The sequence below is a fragment of the Buteo buteo genome, chromosome 3 (assembly GCF_964188355.1).
Source record: "Buteo buteo chromosome 3, bButBut1.hap1.1, whole genome shotgun sequence".
NCBI lineage: Eukaryota > Metazoa > Chordata > Aves > Accipitriformes > Accipitridae > Buteo > Buteo buteo.
Window position 1 is genome coordinate 18144968 of NC_134173.1, and position 19333 is coordinate 18164300.

The following is a 19333-nucleotide window of genomic DNA, read 5'->3' on the forward strand; positions in this document are numbered from 1 at the left end:
TTCCCCTAAGAGTTTCTTGCTGCCCAGGGTTAAATGTAGGTCAAGCTGTCTGAGCCCATGTCTGTGGCACACAGAGCAGGATTAAACCGGAATTTTCCACTCAACTCAACTGCCAATCACTGTAATGTCTGCAAATGTCAAATTAATCTGGAGTGATCTGGTGTTGGCATTGAAGGGAGCTTCTGGGGCTCAAGGATGGCATTTTGGCCTCCATGAAAGAGATGCCCTCTTTCTCTGGACAAGGGGTAGTGGCTACGTCCTGGCTGCTTGCCGAAACCCCTGCGACTATCAGCCAAACACAGAAAAACAGCTCTGTGCGAGACAGCGGTAGCTGCGCGTTAGAAGTGAGCGGGGAGAAACTACGCCTCACAGGTGGTGAGACTGAGAATGGTGCCGATGGGGAGGTTATTCCCAGCATTGCCATAGACTGCACCGACACCGGCTGTGTCCTTCTTAATGTCTCCATATCTTTAAAATAGTATTACCACCGTTCTGCTACTGTTCTGCAATGCACTTCATAGTGGAAACCGTTAAAAGGTACAAAATATTTTAGAGTGAGCATCTTCTGGTTTACAGATTAGTCACTTTATTAAGGAGAGCCCGCCTTCAGCATGCCCCCCTCCAGCTGGAGTTAGTACATCCACTGGCATCCCAGCAAAGCTGCCCCCAGCTTAGCATGTGCCAGACATCACTGGGACAGATCATGCAGTCCTGCCAATTTAAATAATCTATTAAGGACAACTTGGAACATCTAAGGTAAGCAGAAATGGACAGTTAAATAGTAGCAAGGACAGCACATAGTTTCTCCCTTATGTTTTGAAACATTCTGGGGACAAATAATGTTACTGACTCTACAGGATACTGAGAAACTCAGCTCACTGCTTTTACCACATGCAAAGAATTTGGTATCTCTGCTTTAATCCCCACTCTCAGGAGCAATCATTTGGCAGTCAGTCTGGAAAAAAAAAAAAACCACCATAGAAAACAAGCACACAAAAAAATCGTGCAAGTTTTTATCCTGATCAATGCTAGACTTCTGTAAAAGTGGCACAATGCAAACTGCACAAAAGCAGGGCATCGCCACAGCAGAAGCGAGCTATTAGAATAGGATTCAGCAGTAAGGTTTTTAAAATGTGCATTTTAATTAGAACTCATTTAAAGCACAACTGATCAAAACAGTGATAATGAGAGAAGCCTAATTAATTTTTGTCTAAGTAACGAAGTCTCATTACAGAGGGGTCTTTGGAAGAAAAGGGTTTGGGATGTTAAAAACAGGGTGTTTGTAATGAGACACAATACTGCTGGGAGCCTGGAAGCCAGACCTAAAGGTTTCACAGGACTGCAGCAGCCACTGTATTAATCTTTTAACAGGAAGAAGTAACCCTACTGAGATGAGACATCCCATTTATAGCCGAGTTCTGAGTTGCAACCACTGGCAGAGATATTAAAACACAATCAAACAGAATGACATATTATAAAACAAATATAAATACAATTAAAACTAGATTAAGTAAAAGATCAAAGCAGGCTCAAAAAAAATGCAGTTTCCAGGGAGTTCAGGGTTCAGACAGTAGAGGAGGAGCAGAAACTTGGCGATTTGGAGCACTTCTAAGGACTAAGGAACTAGCAATTTTCTAAGTACTAAAGAAGAATTAAAATGCTGTAGATGGAAGACGGGTAACTCAGGGCAGTTATAGGAAAAGAAAATGGTTACTTTTGAACCAAAAATAAGTACTGTAACATTGAAAGCACCAAGCCATTTGAAAAGAGCAGCAGCAAGGGGAACACCCCCTGGTTCCTATCTGAGGGCAATACAAAGGCTGCTCCGTATGGCAGGTGTCAGAAATGGGGTGGGGCTCCTGCAGCAGACCACTCGTTTTTGAAAAAACAAACTGTGAGAAAGGCCCAGGTTTGAAGTACTACCTCCCTCTAAGCATCGCACCTCAACAACAGAGAGCTCAAGCTTCAGCAAGCACAAGCACAGGTATAAAATATAATACAAGAGAATTATTTCATTAATAAGCATGCTAAATAAAGCATCACTTTATACTTAAACAGAAACTAACTGCTCTGTAAAAAAAAAAAAAAAAAAAATCCTTCCTAGTTTTGTTAAGCTTTAGTATAGCAAAATGACAGGTACCAGCTAGGGATAGTTTGATCTACCTTGCAAAGATCTGTATTACCAAAGACAATGTCTTTCGCGGGACCCTTTTGTTCTTACTAACTGTACCATCCCTCTCTTCCCCCCATATCAGACCACAACTGCTCTTGTTTTAAGCATTGGCCAAAGCACGCCCCAGGTGTCTTAAACCAGCTTGTGCTTCCCCCTCCCACGAGGCCTGTCTTGTACGTTCATTTTTTTACCAATTTTTGCAATGATTTGGGGCCGCTGCTCATCTCCCAGCTGGTCACTCAGCACTGATGTGCCAGAGGCACTCACCAACACCCACTGCTTTAAATGAGGTTGAGCTGGGGTTGTTGTCTTAAAGGAACTGAAATCCCCAGAGGGTTTGATGACCTGCCTAGACTTAACTACAGTGGGTGACAGGCAGGTGCTCTGGCAGAGCTGCCGCCTACAGCAGAGAGGTAGAGCAGAAGCACCTGACATCATCCCGGTAGTCATCACCAAAGGTTGAGGGTCAGAACACTGATGCAAAATCCTCATCAGACATCTGCTTCCCACGGCCCTCCCATACGCTTCAAGGATTGAGTCCACCCTCCCATTCCTTAATCATCCACCACCAGCAGCAAACCCGCAAGGGAAAGAGACAAGTACTTGTTCTACAGAAAGCCACTCCGGCGTTTCACCTTTTCTGTTTTGTTGGGGTTTGTTTTTTCACTTCAATGAGAAAAAAAATTCCACAGGAGACAAATGCATTTCATGATTTTTAATAATTTTGTGCCATGGTTTAACCACAGCATATTAAGAACAAGCATAAAATCTGTATTTAAAACTAACAACAGCACTTAGAGCAACATCTTCCTTTAAAAGTATTGCAATAAACAGACCTTAGGTCTAAAAACTAGGACATCACCATTTGCTCAATTAAAAGAGTCAGATACACAACAGTTGAAATCTTTTCCTGTATATAACTGGGAGTTACGGTGAAAAATAAGCAACAAATTAATTGTGTTAAAATAAAATAAAAAAAAAAATTAAAGCAAGCCAGGTTTGTCATAGCATCACATGAACAGCTATTGAGAAATTCCAATACAGTTGTAAAAAGTCTTACTGGTTTTAATAGCCTTGTTTTTACAACAATAGAATTTAAAAGAAAGATTAAATATTGTTGATAGTGCTGTACATATTTCAGAATAGCTAGAAACAAAATGGACAAAAGAGATGTGTTGAAAACATGACCTTGAAAGGTGCAATGTTGGAAATACAAAAAAATCCATACAGCAATAAAGCATTTTACACTGTAAAATAACTAGCGAGAAACAACAAAGAAAGGGTCAACACTCTAAAAACAGGCATTTGATGGTTAGTTTTAAGTGTAACAGCCTGACTGATGCACATACCATCAGGAAATGCTCCGAGCACAGCAGCATTGGGCAGTTGATAACTATACAAAGATAAAACCCCTATCAACGCTTACGTAGGCTTTGTACTACAAGTAGAAAAGCTTTGTTAAAGAATATTAAAGTGAATTTTTTTTTATTATTATTATTTTTGCTGTCCAGGTCTACGATGCCTGAGGCTCCCATAACTTCTGCTTATACTTCTTTTAAAATCTTGGCTGCCTGCTGTGCTTTGTGGTAAACAGAAAAGCGTGAACACAGCTGTGAATACACTTAATAGTCTGCTCTTTCCACTGCAGCTTCAAAGCAAATTAGTGCCTCTAAAAGGAGACATGCTCGTGTTTGGTCCACTCAATATGCAAGTTTTGTTATGATAAATCCTACCCTAGATTCCTCCAGCAGGAGGTTTGCTCTGTACAGAGTATTCCTAGTCAAGGCCTGGGGTTTTTTGTCCGTTTTTCTTCCTTCATGCACAGAAGTGGTACTGCAGTGCGAACAGAAACATGGAGGTGGCCAGGCAAGGCATACTTCCAAACCAATTACTCTATGCCCTGACAAACAATAAATGAGTTAACAAACGACAGTCATGAAATACGCGTATTTCCCTATGGTACACGCTTACTGATAAAACAGCTCAATATATGGAGGGATGGATACAAGCTACCTGTAAGGGCTTGATGATGCAGAACTGGCCATAAAAAACTTACACACTTCTTTAAAACAAAACAAAAAAAACCCAAAACAACCATGATTAACATTCAGATACAGGACTCCTGTGAGGGCTTTTAAAAAGATATTTACAGACAAACGTGTGGCTGAAATTTCAGGTCGACAGAGAAGTCGTGCAGGACTGTGCTCCAAGGCACCATCCTCGAGCGTGACGGACCAGATGGAAAGCCCACTCAAACCAGAGGAAGCCTCACCACTGACTTCGCTGGGCCCCGGATAAGGCCCCCTGAGTTTTAGCGTAGCGTTTAGCTAGTCATCTGAAAAACCAAATGAAAAAGCCATCTCAAACGTATCCCAACACATTGCTACCTTACATCTGTGGTTAAAGCCTGACAAGTATAAAAAAAGCTACATATAGACACAAGTATCTATGAAGGATTAGTCGGTATCCATCTGTGAGAGGACTAGTCTGTCTCGGACTGATAAACTTCTATATCACCTACCATCCTGGGATAGTTAGAACAAACAGTTTAGAAAAATAAGTACAGCATCTGCAAGTCTCTACACTAGAACTTCATGTTGAGTTTTCCTGAGGTATTTGCTTTACCGAAGAGCCCGTGCCGAGCGCACACGGGGGCACAGGGACGGACAGCCAAGCGCGCGGAGACACCAGGGGAGACCCAAACTGCCGACGGAGCCTGGCAGAAAGTTAAAAAGTGTTGAATTACTTCCCACACTGCTTCCCGTCTTGGGCCTGAACAGGTTTAGGCATTTCTCCATGCTCTTAAATACGAACCTGGGTTAAGCCATTGCTGTCAGAGGCCAACACAGCAGCGGCGCTGCCGACTCAAACCCCGCGCTCAAACCCTGCATTCAGCTCACTACTAGCTGCGGCTTTTCTTGCCTACCCTTAAGGCTTGCACCCCTGCAGCCAGCCGGGTCATCGGCGAGTCCCAGGTACACACACCGAGCCTCAAGCCCGTCTGCAGGGGCAGGACTGTGTACCAGCAGTGGGCACAGAGCAAGGGCTGGCTGGTGGCACAAACCTCTCGTTGGCCTAGTTTTGATTTTGTAGGGATGGTTTGGGTCAGTTCCCACTTGTCTGAGCTTCACTTCAAATCTAGGATGTGGATAAAAAGATTCAAAAGATTTTAGCCCATTTCTAAGATTGTTTGGTTTTTGTTTTGTTTTTTTTTGTTTTTTTTTTAAAAAAAAGTTAATCAAGAATAATAATAAATAACATATCTGCTGGAGAAGTAGTAACTAATACTGGTCCAACTCAGCAATAGCGAGGCAACAACCAAGACAAGGAGCATCTAGTTGCAAGGTTAAAGCTGTGGAGGTTTTGTTTGTTTCGTGTTTTTTCCTTTTTCTTAAAGTGACACATTTAAAAGAAAAAAAAAAGAGAGAACAAATCTTCACAGCCAAGATGCATCAAACAACCAATTGCTATACACAGGCTACTCAAAAAGGACTTGTTCAAACTTCTTCCCTTATGATATTATATTGATATTTAATAGGAAAATAAAATACATAGACTTTTTGTCATTTGTATGCATTCATTTGCAAATTTTCTTACAAAAAAGGACCAAGCACAGAAGATGGCATTCACAAAGTCTATGCCATTTTTGTGTGTGTGTTAAAATTGGTATCATCTATACATTATCTTACAGTATTAACAACATCTATTTGTTTTTGTATGTTCGTTTGTTCTACCCATTGGGTAGGATATGTGCATAATATATTCAAGTTATACACAGCACCATACAAAGAAAAAAAACCAACCCAAAAAAAGACAGACAACTGAAAAAGCACCATTTTAAGTGAGGCACAACAAAGGTGGGAGCATAAGGCCTGATCCAAAGCCCCCTAAAGTCGGCAAGAGTCTTCCTACCAACTTCACCGGGCTTTGGATCAGGCCCTCTCGAGTGCAAGGGGATTCCTATCTGCTCAGACTTGAACATGAGGCACCTTAGTTGCTTACAAACTACCAACATGCAAACCTCCTCAAAATTATATCTAATACGGACGTATATAATTCATTAATAAACCTACCATGGCAGACAGACAAGCACAAACCCAAGGAGAGAAAGGAAGAAGAAAAGAGACGGCTTCGTCACCCACGAGATCCTACACGCACCACGTTGTTTCAGAAAGCTCACGCACCAAACCATTTAAACCAGCAGCAGCAATATAGCAAAGAAATAACAGAGTAATCTCTGGCAGTAAATCACATGGCTCTCGGAGGGAAGGGGGAAGTATCTAGGTTACCAGTTTGTTTCTTTATTGTTAACCAACACAAAAAGGTAAGCTCTTTTATAGCAGGAAAGTGGTGCTAGCAATACCCGGGTTGCTTGTGTTCAGTCTAAAAACGGAAGAGACAACAGCAAGGCAGAAGTAAGAGCCAGGAGAGTTTGCAACGCTTTAAGACAAAATCATGCTTGGTTTTTCCCTTTCGAAAGCAGGAGAAATGTAGTGAATGGTACAAAACCAGCATTAGCGCCCCTGAAATATATTTAATGCAAATAGTCGCAATTTCAAGGAAAACACCAGTAGACTCCTCCTCCACTGCTTGTCTGTGGTACTTACTAGCGTGGTAAAGCACTTCATCGAAACTGAGCCACTCACACTTGAGTTTGCTGGGAAGAGGCAGTGCAGGGCTGATGTTGGTTTTGGAGGCGAACTTAGTGGTGCGGCTTCTGCTAATTCCCCAAATGGAGCCGTACCAAGAAAATGACTCTTTTTTGCTGGTGCAAGTGTGCCCAACGGGGCTTTTGCCAGCATAGCAATGGCAATTGGAGGTGGGTCAAAAGGTAATTTACACCTCTAATTAATGTGCACAGACTGGTAAACAATATATGAAGTATTAAAAAAAACCAAAACAAAACAACAACACCCCCAAAAAAACCCAAAACAAAACAAAAATATCTTACCAACCAACATCTTCAGCTGGGCCACTCTCAAAACTTTACACTTCCGTTTCCTAACGAAACATACGGAACAGAGTCTTCGGACAGGAAACCTCTGTAAGTTCAACATGTCCTCCTCAAAAGGAACCCTTCCGTGCCCTAAAAGGCCTCAACAGGTCTCAGACAATTCAGTAAGAGTGCCTCTTTCCAGGGATTTAAATAATTGACACATCTGGGGCTAGTTTAAGAGAAAAGAAATTGCACCAGTTGACAAGCAGGCAACACAGTGCAGGTAAAGACCAGATATGTGTACTTAAATTACTTGCAACAGCCTTTATCTAAAAAGCAAAGATGTAATCAAAAGCCAGCCTTCACCTGAACCCACTGTACAAACGGATCACTTGATTCTCAGCATCAGCTAGGTTTTAAAAAGCATGCTTCTGAGATTTAGAGTACAGGAAGTACGTTTCCTTCCTGTACATCAATACGCAAGGTCTACATTAGGGTTGTCCCAAAAGCACAAGGATTTTTCAAAGCTCACCCAAAAGGAGAGAGCTGATAGATGGTTGATGCACTAGTGCACCAGGTCACGGGCAAGAATTTGCGTAGCAAGGAACTCCCCTACTGATAAAAACAAGGGCCATGACATTTACAGGACTGAAAAGCAAATATTCCTCATGCCTCCAGCTGTTTGACAAATGACCTGTCATTACTCCTGAGAGCCCAATATATAGCCATTTAGCACTTCTGGAAGGTGATTATGGAAGAGTAACTAATTGGTAGATAATCAAGGAGTAGGATACAGGCACAAGTTTGCATGCGGGTATACACACGTGCATGGACATGACTTAATGGTAATGACCAGGGAGAACTTGTGAATAATCCTAAATACCTTCAAATGTACCAGCAAGCCTACTGTTTATCCTTGGGGGAAGGAAAAAAAAAAAGGAATTAAAAAAGCAAAGAACAATTTTGGAGCATATCTGCTTTCACCAGCATACTGTTTTCTTTTTCCTTTGCCTATGAAATCAGGTTACCTTAGTTACCATGAGCATTCAGGGCTCAGAGTCACAGAAAGGTTAGTAATCAATCTTCTCCAAACCATTCAAACATTCCTTAGAGATCAGCGTCAGTTTTAAGGTCCACTGTCTTACTACCTGGCAGGGTTAGAAACGACCACTCCAGACAGTGCTGTTCCAGACAGCCTACACACAAGACTCTCCAGCAGGACAAGGCTTTCTGCCCTATTGCAAAGAAAGTGCATTCTTTCAGAAATAATGTCATTTCACTCCTTGCCCTTCCCTGAACCACATTCACAGGAAGAAAAAAAAAATTAAAAAAAAATATCTCAGCAACACTTTGTTTTTTTATATTTCTGCAACACAAAAATTCAGAGATTTGGGATAACAGAATAAGCTTCCAGCTGGGGCAAATTGGTGGGAGAAGTGGCCAAGCAATAGTAAAAAGCTAGATGAAGGGCAGCTTGACCCATGGTTCCTGCAGATTCCATGACTGCAGGAACATAAATGCCTTCCTCACTAGCCATTAAGAACTTGTACAGGGGGCATACACCTGAGTTTTCATACTTAAAAGGAAAAGCATGCTGTAATAAAGTCACATCAGACTGAGACTGGGTCAAGTGCAGAGTTCACCAGTGACAAGACCAGGAGTAGCTTAAGTAGGTCCTCCCCGACAAAAACAACCTATTACGCAAAGTACCGTGAACTCTGCACGTGCCACATGCTACAGGAAAGGGACCTCAACACTGCTCCGTTGACTAGGTACTAGTCTTCTTATTCCTCACTCACATCTTTCAGGCAGCGTCACATACACAGAGCCTGCTCGTACAGCACTGAGACGAACACAACCACAATCAGACTAAATGGGCGTCCAGAATTAGAGCTGAGTGCTCCATCAGGAAATTGGGAGAGAAACCTCTTTGCTGTTGCTAAATCCCCTGCCTTTTCTAGCCCTGCAAGATCATAGGAAAACACCAAAGATGGGGCATATCTAGCACCAAAAAGGGAGCCATGCCAAGCCACACAAGGGAAAAACTAACCTTTCTGGTAGGGCAGAGGTCATAATGCTTTCTTTCTTAAAGGTACGCTAAAAAAAAAAAAGTTTTAACTTAAAAATTTCTAAAGTGGGGACATCATAGGACTGAATTTTAGGAAGATGGGTCACTAGGCAAAGGTCAGGAGATACAACCAGAATTCAGGCTAATATGATCCATCACATAGAAAACTCCACATACATATTATGTGGGTTTTGTGCATGATACACATAAACCAAAACACCAGTATGGAGGTATAATCTACATGATTGACTCTACAGTGTTTGCCGAAATCTTTTATAATTTATAAAGCTTCATTTGAGTGGCTCTGGAATACGGTTTATTAATTCCAGGTATTTTCAAAGGCAGTTTTCCATAAATGCTTCATAGAATTACTTATCTTCAGAGACTGCCAATTTCCAAGCCTGTAAAGATTGATTGTGCTATCTAACTCTGATATTCCTTCTTTTACCATTCCGTTCTGTTAGCAAGGGCATATTCTTTCTCACTGCAACAAAAGAAAAAATAGAAAAACACACACTGTTGCAACATTATACTATTGATGGCATTCCCATCAGAGATCACCAATATTCATCAGAAAATACCATATTTACTCCTGTAAGAGGCCCCAAAACAAAAGTAGCAGATTGCAAGCTCATCTATAGCAAGCAACAGGTGACTACACTTTCAGACCTTGCAGGTACGTTGGCTGCACATTAGCTTTGGACAGCAGCATACAATGAGAAGGTGAAGATGCAAGAGGAAATGCAACCACTAGGTGAGCAAACACTAAGTTCTTTTTAAACCTTTTCTACAGAACTGGAATAGCTTACATCTTCCACGCAAAGAAAAATTTCCTCAGTCAAGAAAAATTGAGAGACAAGACCGCACACACATCATACTGGACCATGTTAATGGGAAGTGCATAAATCCACTGGCAAAAGATGGCAAAGGGCTGTCTTCAAAGAAAGCATGTTCCCAAGAGGTGACTTTGAAGGCAACTTCAAGGCTCACTTCACTGAGATCTGTGCATGGGGAAAGGTTGGTCCTCAACTGGTCCAAGCACAGGGCCCAGTCTAGGTGTGCTCTGCCATGACAAACGAGTTCCAGCTGTTCTTGCCAGAAGGCTTCTTGGCTAAATAATCCTCATCTAGGCAACAGCACAGTATCTGTGTAGGCACACACATTCTCTGGCTTAAAAACTCACTTCTGAAGGACAACAAAAGTCACTGAAGACCAAAACCAACATTTGCTGGGTTTGTCTTCTGTTTGGTTTGTTTTGCTTTTTAACTAAGAATTATGTTCACAGGTTGTTTGCAAAAATCTAATTTCACAGCTTTTATTCCCAGGAACCGGACAAGATGAGAGCCTTAGCTGACTGACAGCCATCTTGTCATCTCCGAAACACCTGTCCTGTGGGTCTGAGGGCAGGGGGGAAAGTGAATCCCATCATACAATCTCTCTCTCTCTCTCCTTTCAAATAATACATAAATTAAAAGGCAGCTTTACTCTGCGTTACCAGTGTGACCAAGACCAAAAAACAATTACAGAGACAGATGAGGCTGCATATTCAGACTAACAGTTACACAAACGTTTTCTAAACTAGAATAAAACCGAATTACCTTATGAAGAAAATAATCCACACTGAGGCCCATAAAACACACACACAGACACACACACACTGTTTTGGCATTAAAACTCTGCATAGATCAAAGATGCACTTCAGTTATCAGAGCCCCCGGTGTACAGAAGTCCTGCAGAAATCCAGCCTCCAGCCATGGGACCAGGCGCCAGGGCACGGCACTCCTCCACTGCGCCCTCAGGGCACTCAGCGGCTGCTGCCGGAAACCAAGCACAAGGCTTAAGAAAATAGAAAGAAGTGAAAGATCTTAAAGTGAAAAGGTCTATGACACACTCATACACATATGTATTAGAAACTATTCAAGCTAAGACTCTAAAGGTTCTTACTTTAAGTCCATTTCCGAAATGCATTTTAAGTGCAAGTTGTGCTTTTTCATGTGCTTGTGATGCCACTATCATCATTTGTTAACTGCCTTCCAGCGCCGCACGTGCTTCCATGCAGACACAGCCAGGGAAGAAATACCCCACATGCCACTTTACAGGCAGGTAACATTTTCCAACTACTCTTAAGACCTGCATGGCAAAACTAGGGCTTACAGACACTTAGTTAATATGCGAGTCATCTTTACCCATGAGTGTAGTCCTGCTGGCGTCAGCTAGATGACATACATGGAGGAGGGTTTCTGCAACAGGGCCCAGAGCAAAATGGTTTGCAGTGAGAATAACTGGTGCTCCCACGTCACTGCTAGGGATGCCGCAGAAGCCAGCACCACTGTCACGAGTGCTCTCGGTACTGCTGCGGAAACTGCACGGGGCGGTTATAGCTACAAAGGCCCCTTCACTTCAACAGGATGGATCTCCAGGACTGAACTTCAGTATCTAAAGGATGAAATGGAGAGCGAAAAGCACAACAGTGTCTCACGTATTTTAACAGCATTGCAGGGGAAAAAAACCCACCTTGCATTTTTAAACAATTTATTGCATAATGTCATGATATGTGACTAAATACATTTCAGGCTACAGTGAGGACAAAAATCTCTAGAACTGTAAGTACTGGCAATACTGTATTATGAAAAGCAAAAGAATGGCAGCACTTAGTTAGAATCAATACAAATTAACACATCTGGGATTTTGTTTTGCCGTTTACAAAACAAATAGTCTACGCTGCAAAATAGCTAAACCCTAAGTGATGGAAAATGCTGGGATTTCCTATTTGCCTTCTTCCACCCAAAAGTCTCCAAGACACTTCACTGATGCACTGTTATTTGAATGCAAGTTATTGCAAAGACAAGTGTCCCTGTATTTCTTGATTTGTAGAAGTCAAGAGATGTTAGGCTAAGTCCTGTCCCCTTTTTCTAGCAAACCCAGGGGGAGGGGGGCAAACTCCTCCAGATTACTTCTGGGGCTCTATCATTATTCCACAGGTGAAAAGACAACATATAGAAGAACTTCACATAAAACAGTTCCCTCATATATATTTTTTTAAAACATTAAGATAGTGCAACTTTTTAAAACACATTTATCACAACACAAATTAACTCCTTGCATTCATCTAAGTTCTCAACTTTATACCTTGGCACACAAAACAGGAATTTTGTTTCATATTAAAAAAAAAATCCACACCCTGGGAGAAAAAAAAAAAAGCAAACTGGCCAATTCTTCCCCCATTTATGTAGCAAAACCACCTTCTTCCTTCTGCCATTCAGTGAGTATAAAACAGGCTGTACAAGCCCAATTTCTGTGCTAAGTTCACTTTTAGAATTAAATAAATGAAATAGTTTATTAAAAAAAAATAATATATCCCCCCCCTCTTTCCTGAAACACTGCTCGTAGACAAACTGAATGGAAGTTTGTATTTCTTTCAATCTGCTTTGCATGCAATTCCCCTGAAAGGAATCAGAAACAAAGAACTGGTTTGCACGTTTGGTTTTACTAAGTTGTAGAACGTGAAACGTAACAACATTGTGCACCGGAGCATGGGGGTCCTCCTCCACCGCCCTGCTTGATTCTCTTGTCTTCAGTTCAAATGCGCCTGGGAGAGTAACTTAGACCAGGTTTCCCGGTTTCCGGTCTTGGCCTTTGCTGGGGACTATTGTGCTCTCTGCATTGTTCTGCTGAAACTGAAGTCTGCTCCCCCTCTGTGAGGAAGGAGGCACGTTGCTGTGCTGGTGATGGAAAAAAGAGGAGCCTGGGTAATGCCCCATGACCTCACTGTACGTCGGGGGCGGTCCTTCCATCCTTCCATTACTGCTATAGTTGGTTGCACTTATGCCCGAATTGCTGCTTGGTGGGCAGGGGCCCCCATTGTACATCGAGATGTCTATCAAGTCGCTATCGAAAATGGTTCGGTTGGGCGGTGCCCTGACGGATTCCCGGTTGAGCTCCATCTGCTGTTCTGGGTCCCGGAGCTGCAGGGTGCACGGGCCTTGGTACGGCGGTGGCTCTTCCCCGTCAGAGAGGGAGATGGTCGGAGGAAGGTCGATCTCATGCTGCATGTAAGGGTAAGTGGGCTGGAAGCGACTGAAACGGTCCCGCTGCATAAAAGATGGGGCGGTAAACCTGTCCCTGGACCTTGGAGCATACATGATCTGAAACGGGAAGAGACACACACGTGACTCCACATCTGAGCAAAGCACTGTGGGTGCTCCGTATTTAGGAAGAACTGATAAAAGGCAAAATGCTTCTCTTTGCCACCTATCTTTGGGATTAAACCCAGCAGATATTGTGCACACATGTTCTCACACACGTGCATATGGAAAGAAGAGGTAGGAGTTGCAGGGACGATCTAACACAAGAGACTTGAGAACAGCTTCTCGAAGGAAGACCAAGACCCCACACAGCTCCTTCTGACACTAAAACATGCACAGCCAGGAGAAAATGATGCTGTTTCTGAACATAGGAAATGCATTCTCTCTAGTCTTGACAATTGAGTAGTTCTATGAAAATGTCCCAATACTGACTTTCAGCTGCAGTCTGAGCCTCCCCCTCCTACTCAGGGTTCATGTAACACCCTGCATCACTGAAGAATTCAGATGGTCATTTTAGTACATTTTGTAAAGGCCTGGCATATCTCACGCCTTCACTACCAGAGTGTATCAGGTGTCCTCCTCCCCCTCAGTTCTCCACCAGAACTCAGCCTCTGGGGAGGACCTGCAAGGCTTCTGCATTGTGAGTGGAAAAAATGTCCCTGGTGTGTTAAGCCCTGGAGAAGGTCAGGCTTTACAAAAGAAAGACTTCAAGATACTCTGTGAGGAGCTATTTCTCCTCACTTGGTCTATCCCAGATCTAGACAGACACTTCAGCTCCTTAGATCTAGATTTAACAAACTGCTCTTCTCATTTTTGGGTCCATGCAGGGTCTTTAGCCCCTAATCCTCATAGATGCAGGACCAACCACCAGGAAGGTTTGCTGTTTGTCACAGAAAAGCTGAACCACTCAGAGCAATACACTCACAAATTATCACATAGACCAGGGATCTGTGCTAGCTGGAAGATGGGAGACACTCGTGATAGGATATGTTTTGTAAATCCAAGAAAAACTCAGACAAGAACAACTGGTCTCCCAGCTTACACTGAATACTCAAATTACTGAGCCACTGCATGAGTGAGACACACCTCCACCACTTACCTGTGAATGCCTACTATGATACAGGGAGCTGCTGATGGAGATGAGGTGTCAGGTAGGCAGAATTTCCTTCTTTTAATGAAAAAGCCTTAGGCATTTATGGAATGAGAGTTAAGGCAGGCTCAGATGTTGACATGAAACTGGCTCTTGGTCTACACCAAAAAAGCTTTATTTACTAAATAGATGCATGTTTTTGAAAAGAGCCAAATACATATTACAGGGAAGAGGAAAGCACATTGGTGAAGATAATAAAAAATCTGTACCTCTGAAGCACCCTGGCGCGAAACCGAGCTTTCTGAAGGCCACAAGCACCCTTCCTGGAATGTAGAAGAAAACAACAAAAGAGGAAAAATTAATAGATCACATCGCCCCCCTGCCTCAATACCACAACTCTTACAAGCAGTCAGCTTCTAAGGACTGGCTGTCTCCACCTAAGGAGAGGTGATAAACAAGTAACATTCCACCTCTTTCTTTCCAAAACTAGAGCAAACAGCAGCTCTGCACACAAGCAAGTCAAGCTTGGTCTGTTTTGCAAGTCCATTTGGAGACGCCATCCACAGCACCCAGCCTCACAGGCCCTGAGGACCCAGCAAGCCGGTCGCAGCTACAAGCACGTGGCAACATGCAGAGATGATAGGAGACACCAGCACTTGCATGCTGAGCGAGGCAACGTCAGCAGGTCCGATGAAGCTGACCTGCCAGCCAGGATCCCAATTACACACCAGAGCCAAAACAGTTTGCCACGAAACCTGGCGTCTGTAATCTCAGTGAAGCGGCAGTCACTCTAAACCCAGGTAATATTCTGGTCAAAACTGTCAGTTGCCCAATTCCCACCATAAACAGTAATTAAGCAGCTGAGGTTTCAGCCACCAGTCCCCCCCTTCAACCACTTCCCCAGCCACCTTCTCAGGCCAAAATATTTTCTCTCTCATGCCTTGAAGGGCTGTTCTGATACTGTACCAGCACTCAGGGCAGAATAAAAGGGCAAAGAACAACACGTCAATAAGGGAAAACAGCTCAAGATGTATCATTATTTTTCTTCTCAATTAATCATTTAGAGTAGCAGTAACTACCACAATGGATTTATTTTACTGGAAAATTTTGAAGCTGACAAGGACACATCAGGGCAGCTATAAAGCACAGAATTTCAGTCTTGGTGCAAAAAAAGAAAATCAAAACATTGTATGGTCATGACTATTTTCTTGGTGCCAATTCAAGTTTCATGATTTTATAGACATAAGAAATCTCAGGAACAGGAAGAAAAATGCATCCTGTCCCCAAAAGCATTACCCTGTATAGACTACTTTCAAATCTTACTGTACTGCTTCTTCTCACCATAGCATCTTTCAACATATTTCAGATGTAAAAATAGACCTAACTAGATGTTCATCATGACACTCAGAGACCAAAAGCCGTCTGTGATCTTGTCAGGAGAGTCCACCGCAGAGGAAAGCTGCTCTAAGAGGAATCTCCCACAGGATTCAGCTGTTAAGGGAAATGCTTTGAGTAACAAAGCTGGTCAATCACTTCTCTTCTGTAGCTTTACAGAGCTGAGATAGAGGGAGGCTGACAATTGCCATTATTCACAGCTTCCCTTTGCAAGTATCCCCATTCGCAAAGGCCTGATATCAAAGACAAATCTTACCTAGATTCATGTATTTCAGTGCCTATACAAGGTTTTGTCAATAGAATAAATTGTACCTGTATACTTACATGTATATGCATACTTGTACCCATCTTCGTTTCCACCCCTCCATCACCCAGATGCCCTCGTTTTGAAATATCTGAGGGTATATTTGCACAATTAAATATAATCAGATTATCAGCAGCTAACCCAGCAGGCTCCAAGCCTGTTGCAATTGTTAAGTAAAACATATTAGTCAGAACTAAAGGGTTCAATTAACTGCTCACGAACTACAGGCCATACACAGCCCAACAGCAGATTCCCAAGTGATGGTTTGAATAATACGATAGTGGGTAGCTTTATGTTTAGTGCAACTGTCTCAGTCTCACCTTTAATGAGTTCAGGCTCAGAAGAGAGGAAAAAAGGCAAAACCAATAACCTAACCCAGAAAGGAATTCAATCTACCACTACCACTCATGTTACTTAAAACTCCCTTATGAAAGAGAGTTTTTGATGTGGAAGTGGAAACGACAATTCCCATCCTAGGGTTCATCTCCCCTAGGGCAGCAGAGTAAGAAGAGCCGAGGGAGATAATGCAGCATGTGGAGAAAAACTCCTTGTGCCGAAATGGAGCAGGACCTGCATGCTGAGCCTCGGCACACAGACCTGGTACCAGCGATGCCTAACAAACAACTTGCTAGAAGAGTGGAGCTGCCCATTACTTCTACTGCTGATGCCTGAATCCCAGTACAGTAGAAGATCCTCCCTGGAGGCACTGCAGCTGCTACAGGGACCCCACAGAATGTGACCAGGGTGCTGGGATAGTCGGACCAAGACAATGAGACCAAGGGAGCTCAAGGCTCTCCTCACTCTGGGCTAACTACCCAAGGAGGTAGACAGCTTGGGACGACAGCTTGGGATGTAGCTGAACTCCAAAGCTGCGAGATCCTTACAATGCAAGGATGTGCAACAACATGGCCTCTGTGACAGTGTGTCCTACAGCCCACCTGTAGCTACTCCCTTCCCTACGGTTTCTTCTGGAGAGAGCAGCAGGCTGAATAAATCCTTTGGCAGCAGCCAACCCCCAGTAAGAGCTCTATCCCAGGAGCCAGAGGAACTCCCCAAGCAGATGGCTGGGTAGCATGTGCTCAGCATGCCCACGCTTGGAAAATACCAGGCTCACGCACCACGTGCAGACCAACCTCACCACGCATACGTGGTTGGTCCAGTGCCACAGTACAGGATTGTCTCACCACCACTAGAAAAAGCCCAGACTAACTGGCCCAATGTAGGAAAAGGCACTGCACTCTTACTTATCGTACGGATAAGTCTTAAAATGGACAGCGAGAGAGGCAAGGAGAAAGGGAAGGAGCTAGCACGCAACTGGCTTTCCTGCACTCAGCTATTGCAGAATCCCTGAATCCTTCTAGGACATGAACTTACTGTACAGTGACCTGCAATGACAAATACAAATATGTAGAGGGGCTTCCTAAACTTTAAGCGCAGAGCAGTATGACAATATGGGAAGAAGAATACAGAGAGGAGGAAAAGAAAGAGAGAGAGAAAAACACAATGGACAGCATGCCAGTGCTTAATTATGAATGGCTCTATGGGGTTTATATTTATACATATTTGAGGGATACAACAGAACAGGGAAATAATTTACACTTAATATCACACACTATACACCTCTTCTCCTTTTACATAGCACATATTTCATTGGGTGCCTCTGAGCCAGACTCAGTAGCTCGCCACTGAGCTGTGCAGCTCCCACGTCAGGGCTGGCCTGGGAACTGCCACCTTGGAGCAAAGGCAGACTCTGCTCAGGTCTGTCTGCAACCACTTACTTAGACGTGCCCTTCTGCTAACACTCCAAGGCTAAGAGAAAAGTTAGGAGATTAATAAAAAATTAACACACCGAAGTGCTTTGCTGAATCTTGCCCTGAAATGCCATAAGGGTTTTCTGCACTTTGCCTTCTACAGATAAACCCCATCTCTTCTACAGAAGGTGGCATCTGTCTGGAACAAAAGAACTGCAGGTCCCTGCCCCATCTTCCCAATTTTAGCCTTTTCAGTCATTCCGCCTTCCTGAAATCACTGCATCCACCACAGGAGACTTACTATCTACCTTTCTCAAGTCTTCGTATCAGGAAAATCCTCCCCTCCCCTGCACTGGGTAGATACAAGCTAACCACGTGTTGGTGCCCACCTACCCCACTGTTTTTGGGGTGATGGCAAAGGGTTGAGAGAAGAAAGGAAAAACCTCAGTGCTGCAGAAGGAAAATATCCCCATGACTTTTTTTTTCGCCCCAAGCTGTAGATGTAAGAAATAACGCGCCGGGACTGCCATGAACAATCTGGGGTGACCTACACTGAGGGAAAATTATTTCTTGCTCTCTCCTTGTCCCTCTACTACAGACCTTCATGGGACAGCTAAAGTGTTTCCCTGTGCTCAGATCAATAACAATCAGGTAAGAAGCAACAGCATTTGTATGTATATTCCCTCATATTGTTTCTCTCTTTATCATTCAAAATACCAAGGTAGAACGGCCTCATGACAAACCACTTCTGACTTCTTTTCACTCAGTGACTCCTCATCCTGTGAGCAAGACGAAATCAGGCACAGGCAATACGGCTCGGCGTGACGGCTAACCAGCCGCCAGGCCTGGCGTGAGCTCGCAGCCCCAGCACCGCGCTGCCTGGCATCGCGCCAACAGGCACTTCCCAGCTAGCAAATCCAGCGCTGGCAGTCCTGCTCGATGCCCCCTCACACTGAATGCCCGTGGATTTGTACAAGTAGTTCTCTGGTATGTGCAATCAAGGCTAAACCTGAGCAAATGCAATCTACCCGTTTTTTTTTCTGTGGGCAGTGTACCATTTACCTGCTTCTTATAGGTTCTCAATAGCTAGCCACCTCAACTTGTTCCTTCTTAAAGAGACTAAAGGTCTTCAGGCGTGAGCTTCAATAATTAAAAGTAACAGGGAGAGAAAGCTTATGCATTCATTCCCTACAGCGTATTCATTTTTAACTCTGTTAGGGTTTGGAATGAAAAAGGATGAGTCTCCATGGCAAATCCTAGCTCCTACAAATAACACCAAAGCAAGAAAAATCTTGGGGATCCTGCTATGTCTTTTGCTGACCTTTGACATTCCCGAGTTTCACAATAATTGACAGAAATGAAATTTGCGATTAGGTTTTGGAATAACAGCATCATTTAATAAATCCAGCTGGGTGACTACTTAATTATCTTACAGTGATGATTATTTAACTCAATATTTAGAGCTTAGGAAACTGGATAAGCCTAAGATAATTTGCCTAATTTGTATTTTACAAAGGTTTACAGACTCTAG

The 19333-nt window shown here is 43.2% G+C and overlaps 1 protein-coding gene across 4 annotated transcripts in view; it reads right to left on the reverse strand.

Annotated features, from left to right (window-relative positions):
* Positions 1–2873: 2873 nt before the first annotated feature.
* The window catches only part of LDLRAD4 (low density lipoprotein receptor class A domain containing 4), a 312128-nt gene continuing 295668 nt past the window's right edge, over positions 2874–19333 (reverse strand). For all 4 annotated transcript variants that reach the window (XM_075022927.1, XM_075022929.1, XM_075022928.1 and 1 more), the window contains 2 exons: positions 14622–14675; positions 2874–13322 (listed from right to left, as the gene is read on the reverse strand). In XM_075022927.1, coding sequence (XP_074879028.1) covers positions 12780–13322; positions 14622–14675 — 597 coding nt within the window. In that variant the 3' untranslated portion in view covers positions 2874–12779. The remainder of the gene's footprint in view (positions 13323–14621; positions 14676–19333) is intronic.